The sequence below is a fragment of the Acipenser ruthenus genome, chromosome 52 (assembly GCF_902713425.1).
Source record: "Acipenser ruthenus chromosome 52, fAciRut3.2 maternal haplotype, whole genome shotgun sequence".
Classification (NCBI taxonomy): domain Eukaryota; kingdom Metazoa; phylum Chordata; class Actinopteri; order Acipenseriformes; family Acipenseridae; genus Acipenser; species Acipenser ruthenus.
In genome coordinates this window covers 3,847,684-3,857,560 of record NC_081240.1, presented here as the reverse complement: position 1 = coordinate 3,857,560, position 9,877 = coordinate 3,847,684, and the positions used below count along the sequence as shown (strand labels likewise).

Genomic DNA, 9,877 nt, shown 5'->3' with positions numbered 1-9,877 from the left:
ATGCCTTCAACAAAACTAATCCAGTGACCAAAAAATTGTGAGAATATATACAAAGTATTACAATAGGGGTGAATATAAAGACAGCAATTCAGAGAGAACTGTTTCAAAACATGGCAAATAAAAATGTGCTCTGCTTTGAGTTTAAAATATAGATTCTGTTTTGCTCAGCTACATTATGCTGCTGAAATAAAATGTATACAAATGTGTAAAGAAAGTCTACTGGGGTTAGAGGAGCCTCGTACAGCAACTACACACAAACGTGAATTTATTCATCAGTATTTTATTCACCTGTGTTTTAAAATATCACTAACACAAACTGAAAACCAACTTCAACACAAAATAAAGAAAAACATGACATCATTGTTCCCCAATCACCCCCACATGAAATACATTCACACAGCCAGGCAGACAATGATATATACTATATAGAGGAGAAATATATACAGTGCTCCCGTTACAATGAAACCCTTGAGAGTATTTACACAAATAAAAGTATGCTACTGAATACTTAAAGCTTGGAAAGAAAAACAAGCAAATACTAAATATAAAGAAAGGCTAAAAATCACATAACAATCTGAACGCTCACCTGGGATCAGAGATCATTTATTTTGGGTGCTCATTAAAGATGTGCAACAGGCTACAGTTAGTGCTGACAGAGGTGCAAACCTAAATTCAAGTGGGAAAAGGGCATCCTCAGTGCAAACGCTTGAAGACTGCAGTTAAACACGGACTGCTGTATCAAAGGATAAATAATATATTACTACACTAAAACAGAATGTTTTTAAAAGAAGAAAGAATCTGAATGTCTCCGCTTCAGAATGGCAGAAGTGTTGCAGCTTGTTACTGAAGTTGCAGTTCGAGATCCACTTTTGAAAACTGAAAGGTAATATTTACCGGCTACTGGCAGAGTACATCCTGTTTATCCTTCAAGCACAACTCTCATAGAACAGAAAAATAAATACAACTGTACCCCCCCCCATATCAGCTTTATATCATTAAATGGTAAAATAGTTGTACTGCAGTATAAATACAAAATTGCATTAACCCAAGTTAAGTTAAATTGAAATAGCATAATGTGTTCAAATGAATGCCAGGAGATCTACAGAACAATGGATTGCCTGCAAACATGTATCGTGGCTAAGCTGACAGTAAGGGCATGTTAAAGCAAACCAATCTGTTGTTTGATCACAGTTTCCAATGCCTTGTTTCCAAATGAATTGGTTCACAAATATATAAAATGGTATGTGTTTTGGTAACGTACAGATTTTGAGTCAAAATGAATCTGAGACCCAGTCAGTTAAAACAAGGTACAAGATGATTGCGTGTATAACGTTTCCCCAAGTAATTCCCTCCCTGCCTTCCATTCCAATAAATAAATAAAGCTGTGAGCAGGAGATGATAATAATAATGAGATTGTTGTATTTATATAAAGATGCTCTGTTCTAGTCATCATCGATGAGTTTTTCTCCGTTCTCCTCCTGCCTGGCATCTCCGTCCCCCAGCTCCCCCTGTCCCTCCTCAGGCTGTTCTTCATCCCCCTCGTCCTCGTCCTCAGCATACAGCTCTCTCTGTCCCCCGTAGTTCAGCATGGTGCGGGACAGGTCCACCTCGATAGGGAACACGTCGGCGTCCTTCAACACTGCATAGCACTCGTCATAGTACCGGGACATCCCCGACACGAAGCGCTGCAGCTGAAACACAATGTCCTGGACTGCAGAGAGAGGAGAGGCAGCAGGGTTAGGTCGTCTCAATTCAAATCCCACCCCCTTCTAGGACTAATCTTTCAGTAGAAAACAGTACATTGTGGGGTAGTAATAATAAAGTGAACTTCTAAAAAGTCATTTTTATTACATTTCAATATGAAGTGGTTCTGAACCCCAGTTCACAGGGAGTTCCCTACTTTCTATTGCAGTGCACTGCTGCAGTTCCACAGTTATTAAAAGTCACAGTTTAAGCTGTCTAGGTGCCATTTCATGTGTAAACTGGAAAGCAATGCAAATTTGAAACAAACCCCCAGACTGCTAGGAGTCCTACAGCAGGGGTTCCCAAACTTTCCTGTATGTGCTACAGCCCCTGAAACCATCCCGCGGCCCCCAGCCCCCAGTTTGAGAACCCCTGTCCTACATAACGAGTTGAGAACCACTGTAAAATCCAAGCTTCAATGCATATAAAGCACAAACAAATCGCTGATCCCAGACTAGGATATGGGGTGGTCCATCGCAAAATCTAACTGAGTATCGCTGCCCCTGTTGCCATATCCGAATAGACTTGGGTTATAGGCTGGTTCCGTGTCAGCTGTCTCACCGTGCTTCTGGTCCAGCAGTTCAATCTTTTCCAGCACATCTTTCCTCATCTTGGCAAATCGCGCCCGGGCCTCCTGTCGGCAGCGCAGGACCAGCCGGTACTCGTAGTTCCCAGTGGCAACCCGGTACAACGGCTCTCCCAGAGCCTGGGAACGACAAGCAGGGTAAATCAAAACTGGCACGGCTATCACAGCGACTCAAGTGAACCAGAGTTACATCTAAAACACAGCAAAGCAAGCCTCCTGTACCCCTCAATGGACCAGTTTCATCTAAATCCCTGTGTTTTAGAGGTAGCTCTGGTTCATTGAGGGGTGCTGGAGGCTTGCTTTGCTGTGTTTTAGAGGTAGCTCTAGTTCATCGAGGGCTGCAGAAGGCTTACTTTGCTGTGTTTTAGATGTAACTGATTCATTCAAAGCAAGCCCTCTGCACCACTCTGAATGGATCAGAGTTAAATCTTGTACTCAGGACCACTTGAAGTGTTGCCTGAAGGATTCGTCCACACCCTCCAATTATTGGCAAGACCTGCCATTCAATGGGTTGATAAAGAAAAGCAGCCCAAGTAGCTCAGTCTACTTCATATTGATATTAAGTGCTCAGTCTGTAGATGATCTAGATATAAATGTTTGTCTTGGTTTAGATAGCCAGACAAGTATTATTTAAAATCCTGCATTCTAGTGAATCCTATGTTCTGGTGTATTTGTCTGAAACAGGATACCAGAAGAGGGAAGTTGTATTAATTTTAATAGCATCCAAAAACAGCCAATATAACTTCTATGCACTTGTTGAGCGAGGGTTTATAGACAAGCAGGCTATGTGAGTTTTTGTGAGAGTTATTTTGAATCACACATGCTCATAGTCTACCTCGGGGTGAAGCTTCATTTACTTGCTAACCCCAACTTCTTTGCAGCAAGTTTTTATATACAGTAACATATATCACATTATGTGGTATAGCAGTCTGTTAGAACAGATCAGAGACATTCCACATTACACTGTTGTACACTAGTGGACTGTGAGACCAAAAACTCTGTGATAGCAGGAAGGAGCACTTACTATACAGCTGTATTCCTCGTCGTCCATTTCTTTGACCTTCAAGCAGTAAGACTGAAACACACACACACACACACACACAAAAAAAAAAAGTTCATGATCAGTATGGTAATTAAACCATTATTTATTTTTTATTATTTATTTATTTAGCAGACGCCTTTATCCAAGGCGACTTACAGAGACTAGGGTGTGTGAACTATGCATCAGCTGCAGAGTCACTTACAATTACATCTCACCCGAAAGACGGAGCACAAGGAGGTTAAGTGACTTGCTCAGGGTCACACAATGAGTCAGTAGCTGAGGTGGGATTTGAACCGGGGACCTCCTGGTTACAAGCCCCTTTCTTTAACCACTGGACCACACAGCCTCCTTAAACCATGGAATTGACATCCCTCAAGGTTTACCAAGATTTTTAATATGCCTTGGAAATATTTCTACCACGGGCGCTGTTGAGCACCGGTATGTGAAGAAGCAATTCTCTCGAGCTCCGCAGACCATATCCTTATATTTATTATTAAAAAAAAAAAAAACAACTAACACATTTCTCATCTTACCTTTTATTTAGTTTTCTGTTTATTTGGGACTTAATTTTTTTTATTTTAAATATATTCAACTCGCTGAAATGCCAGGCTCGCATAACAAAGAGATCCACATGTGGAGGCCCGTGGGCCCTCGCATTCTCTTGCTACTAACTCCTCGTCTGCAAGTGGGTCGAGCGGCGGTTCGGTTGAAATGGACGCTGCGAGCGGCGCAGCTCTATGGCTGCCATAAAATCTCCGGGAGCAGACCTCCACTCAAAAACTGACCTCAACTCTTCGATAGAGACCGCTGCCTTTCATCATACAAATCCACCGTTTTGATGTGAAAGAGAAGATTACCTGCCTTACTAGACAGAGCAACCAGCTCCAATTTCAGGCAAAAATGTGTTTGTTTGCTTCCCAGATTTCGCACCCGAGATCGCAAGGAAGCGATCTGCTTATGGGAAAGTTAAGTGCATTTTAAACAATTTCCCTGATGCAAGGTATGGCTTGTTTTTCCCTGCTCATTTCAAGATTTCATTTAATGGAAACCAGAACATCTTTGAAAATCCTGAGGACGCCATGACCTTTGTCAAACAGAATATTCTGCCTACAGAAAAGGTTCCTCACCTGCTTGATCGGCGTGCCAGGTAACTTAACAGAGTTTAAATCTAGTGAACTGGTCTTGTTCTTGAGCCGGGCAGAAAACGTTTGTACTACGAGGGAGGAAGAGGAGAAAAGGTTATTTTTTGTCTTTTTTTTTTAATTCTCTCTTTCTCCCTCTGCCTTGCTATAGGCAGTGTTGCAATGTTTCGACGCTGTCTTTTATAATCCGATTTCAATGCTGCCTAACATGTTTACATAGTCACAAACGTGCAAAAATTACGTTTAATTGCAACCCCCCTTTTCTCTCCTTTTAATGTCTACTAAGCTATGTTTCTAAAATATGTAGCAGGTTTACTGTTAGAATTTAGAGGGGGACTCTAGTTTCGAAATCATGTTCAATTTATCTTTCTTACATACCTTATACAGTTACACAGTTTCATGTATATTTGCTATTGCTATTTGAAAGTAGTCACTACTCTATAATGATGGCGGTGCTGCAGTAACACCAGGGCATATCCCTAACTAGTGCCTTCTTTTCTGGTTAAACATGAACTACTGTCGAACTCTTGTGTATGTCCCTGTATTGTGTGTATTTACGTGGACGCCAGCGTTTATCCATTCAGTATTATTGGATGCCTTTTAGATGCGCTCAAATATTGTACAATGTAGTGCAGATTTTCCTCCCCTGGGTGGGGGGATTTCTCCCGTTTATTTGACTTGGTGGCTGCTGTACGTACCGCCATTATACTATTCAAATACTTTATTAAATTTGCTTTTAAAGTAAATGTTGTGCTATTATTATCACTGCTATTATTATTGTCTATATTTATGAAATCAGTGTTTTTTTTTTTTAATACTTTCCTATTTTATAGTTTTTTTTTCCATTTACTTATTTGTTTCTTTTTCTCCCTTCTGACTTTTCCCCAGTGCACAGACCATTGCTTTCTTAAATATTTATTTTCTCACTTTTGACATTGCAATTTCCAGTATAGCCACTATTAATATTAAGTATTTTATTATGACCCTTTTTTCCCCCTTTCTCTCTCTCTCTTTAGACTTATGGGGATAAATAATTCTATGTAGTTTTGTTTTGTTCTCGCAAAATGTGTTTGCAGAGCTATAGAACCAAGGAATTTGTATATGTGGGCTACTAGCAAGCTTTGTGCTCTTGATAGTAAATTAGGCTTCGTTTGGGGAAGCGTTTGGGGGTGGGGGCGGGGGGGATTTGTTCCCTTGCTCTTTTCTTGTTTTTTTCACTTCACTTTTTGTCATTGTAACCAAGTTGTGCTCGGCCAAGCAGCACATTATTAGTAACACTTACCTATTTATTTATTTATTTGTGTTATTCTGTGATTGTTCCCTTCAATCAATCCAGTTTTATAAAACCTTTTTATTATGATTAATCAAAGGTCTGGGGCTGGTGGGTGTTCTGTAAACTTCACTAGCTGGAATGTCAAGGGGCTTAATCACCCTGTGAAACGTAATAGAGTCCTTACCCATCTACAACAACTTAAGACAGACATTGCATTTCTACAGGAAACCCATTTTCGTACTTCTGACCACTTCAGGATTCGGAGGGGCTGGGTGGGGCAGTTATTTCATTCAAATTTTCATGGTAAAGCCCAGGGAGTGGCAATTTTAGAGCACAAAACGATTCCTTTTGTAGCATCCCAAATTACCTCTGATCCGAATGGAAGATACATTATGGTCACTGGCAAACTTTTCAATACTCCTGTAATTTTGTCTAATGTCTATGCCTGCAACTGGGTGACAGCATTTTAATAATATTTTTTTTTCCTACCTACCTTCCCTTGACTCCCACCACCTGATTCTTCGGGGGGGGGGGGGGGGGATTTTAACTGCTCCCTCAACCCTGCTCTTGACCGCTCTTCCAGTAAGTCTGCCTCTGTTTCTAAAACCGCTTTAGCTTTTAAATCTTTCCTTGATTCCTATGCAATCTTTGACCCCTGGCATTTCCTATTTCCCTCTACAAGGCAGTATTCATTCTTCTCCCATGTCCACCATACTTACTCCCGGATTGATTATTTATTTTTGGACAATAAAATTACTCCCTTCATCCGTTCATGCACATATGACAGTATTGTCATTTCAGACCGTGCTCCTCTTACCTTAACTTTTCCCAACTATTCTGCTACATGCCACCCTTGGAGAGTCAACCTGTTGTTACTTTGTTCAATTTATCACCTCTCAGATAGATCTTTTTTTGGAAACAAACACCACCCCAGAGATTTCTCCCTCCATTTTTTGGGAGACACATAAGGCTTACCTACGAGGGCAAATAATATTATTTACTGCTCAAAGTAATAAATTCAGATCAGGGAGACTTTCAGCACTGGTGAATCTCATCTCACAAATAGATCAAGCTTATGCTAACTCCCCCACACCGTAACTTTACAAGGAGCGTCTAGCTTTTCAAACTGAATCTGATCTCCTGTCTACAAAACAGGCAGAACATTTACTGTATAAAGCATGCCATATAGCATACAAGTATGGCCAGTAAAGCGCTCGCCCATCATCTTTGGCAGTCGGCTGCTCCCCATCTAATTTCACAAATTCAGTCACAATCTGGCCTGATAAACAATCAAAAGGAAATAAACAATCAGTTTATAACTTCTACTCTGCACTATACATCTGAATCGCCTTCAGAGCCTTTCTTAATAGATTCGTTCTTTAACAACCTTGACATGCTGGCTGCGCATGACACTATCTTTTTTTTTTTTTTAATTATTGTGGTTATTATATATATATATTTTTTTTCCTTCTGTGTGTTCCCCCCCCCTCAATTATTATTATTATTTTATTGTTTATGTTTTTTTACTTGCAAAGGTGGGAGGGGATAAAAGATATATATATATATATATATATATATATATATATATATATATATATATATATATATATATATATATATATATATATATATATATATATATATATACAGTGCCTTGCAAACGTATTCAGACCCCTGACCAATTCTCTCATATTACTGAATTACAAATGGTACATTGAAATTTCATTCTGTTTTTCATTGTTGGATTTTTTGTTAAAAAAGCATACAGAACTAAACAAGTTTAAGATGTAGCTGTGTTCTACATACTATTCATTTGTCTTTGTTTGTTGTGTTTAACTACTGTAAAAACTCAATAAAAATAATTAACAAATATATGTATATATGTATATATATATTTCTACCATGACTCCACCATACAGATCTGCTAAAGAAAAGTACTGAAATCAGAAAATAGTATGCTGATGAATCCTTGCAGTGTTCAATTACAAAAAGGTCGATTAAGAACATTATTATTAGAGAACTATCTGAACTCTGCTATTGGCCCGACACATGGTATTCTGAACTCAACCACAGAGGACTTAGTCCTGTCAGGATTCTTCTCATGAAGGGCTCTGTCGCATTACCAGCACTTTGCCCCTGACAGTCACACAGGAACACCACACCAGTGTTCCTGTCCAGCATTACTGTCTGCTAATGTGCATCTGCTGTCTTTAACTTTAACCCGCAGTCATGCTACAATTACCCTGGGAGTTAGATTCAGGAGTTGTGTTTCTTACCAGGTATTCAAATTTCACATCCAGGTATTTCCGGATGGTGAGTTTGGTGTCTGGGATTGCTTTGTTCAAGTAGGTATTCAGGTCATGCAGCATCTGACAGGAGAAGAGAGAACACAGCATTACACATACTGTACTCAGGGAGTCTACCGGAAAACACTTTGAAGCATTTCTGTCCCGTGTGGACCAGCTCAGAATGCCTTCCTTCCTTCTCTCTCTCTCGTTTTAGTTGTATTTGTCTGCTGAAGTCTTCCTGTCCTTAACTGTATTTTGTATGATATGTAATTGTTTATACACATATCCCACGCCACTGCTATACATAAAGAAATAAAGAATAAACGAACATTAGAACCGTGACCTACAGCAGGGTACAAAATCATGAAGCCACCCGCAGCTGCCCAATAAGTAGCCAGTTTTTGAAGTGCCACTGAGCAGCAGCACAGTAACACAGTACTGCAACGACCAAAACAAGAGAGGTTTCTGGGGGAGCAGTCCAAAGAGCAATTAGGATCATTGATCAATGTTCTGAAGTACAGGGACCAGAGTTAAACATTGTAACAATGACATGGGCTACGAGTGTCTGCATACAAAATATCAAAGGGGTCTAGATCTAATACAATGGGCAACTGCACAGTGTGAGGCTGAATTATGAATGATGTATAAACCATCACTGTACATGATTCCATGTGTCCTGCTTGCCACCATAATATATCAGAAAATCCCACTGCAACCTATAGGGTTAGGAACTATGTATAGATTTTTTTTTTTTTAATCCAGTCATGTAAAAATTATGAGGAAACAATATGAACATTGTGATTTGAATATCATCCTATCTTTACTCACAGACTCACACATACAGGTGCCTCCCTGTATACCTGTCTCTTTACTCACACTCATACATACAGGTGCCTCCCTGTATACCTGTCTTTTTACTCACACTCATACATACAGGTGCCTCCCTGTATACCTGTCTTTTTACTCACACTCATACATACAGGTGCCTCCCTGTATACCTGTCTTTTTACTCACACTCATACATACAGGTGCCTCCCTGTATACCTGTCTTTTTACTCACACTCATACATACAGGTGCCTCCCTGTATACCTGTCTTTTTACTCACACTCATACATACAGGTGCCTCCCTGTATACCTGTCTCTCTACTCACAGACTCATACATACAGGTGCCTCCCTGTATACCTGTCTCTCTACTCACAGACTCACACATACAGGTGCCTCCCTGTATACCTGTCTCTTTACTCACAGACTCACACATACAGGTGCCTCCCTGTATACCTGTCTCTTTACTCACACTCACACATACAGGTGCCTCCCTGTATACCTGTCTCTTTACTCACACTCATACATACAGGTGCCTCCCTGTATCCCTGTCTCTTTACTCACACTCATACATACAGGTGCCTCCCTGTATCCCTGTCTCTCTACTCACAGACTCATACATACAGGTGCCTCCCTGTATCCCTGTCTCTCTACTCACAGACTCATACATACAGGTGCCTCCCTGTATCCCTGTCTCTCTACTCACAGGCTTGAGGGTCTTGAGTAGTCGGATCCCGAACTTCTCAATGTTGCGATGTGCCTCTGCAAACTTCACGAAGGCTTCGCTGGCAGCAGCCTGGGGCTCCCGGACTCCAATCACAGAGAACACGTCTCCAAACGCTGGGGAGCGAGACAAGAGGTCAGTGAGTCTCATCAACAACTTCAAAACACACAGTCATTAACTCCAAGTAAAACCTATACAAAACCTAGACTCGATCAAACTGACAGAAAAACAACAGAGGACACTGTGGAAACAACC

At 40.4% G+C, this 9,877-nt stretch overlaps 1 protein-coding gene across 2 annotated transcripts in view; it reads right to left on the bottom strand.

Annotated features, from left to right (window-relative positions):
* Positions 1-264: 264 nt before the first annotated feature.
* Positions 265-9,877, bottom strand: part of LOC117432502 (PRKCA-binding protein-like) — a 29,973-nt gene continuing 20,360 nt past the window's right edge. For both annotated transcript variants that reach the window (XM_059016073.1, XM_059016074.1), the window contains 5 exons: positions 9,605-9,738; positions 8,063-8,155; positions 3,354-3,404; positions 2,305-2,449; positions 265-1,711 (listed from right to left, as the gene is read on the bottom strand). In XM_059016073.1, the coding sequence (XP_058872056.1) occupies positions 1,443-1,711; positions 2,305-2,449; positions 3,354-3,404; positions 8,063-8,155; positions 9,605-9,738 (692 nt within the window). In that variant the 3' untranslated portion in view covers positions 265-1,442. The remainder of the gene's footprint in view (positions 1,712-2,304; positions 2,450-3,353; positions 3,405-8,062; positions 8,156-9,604; positions 9,739-9,877) is intronic.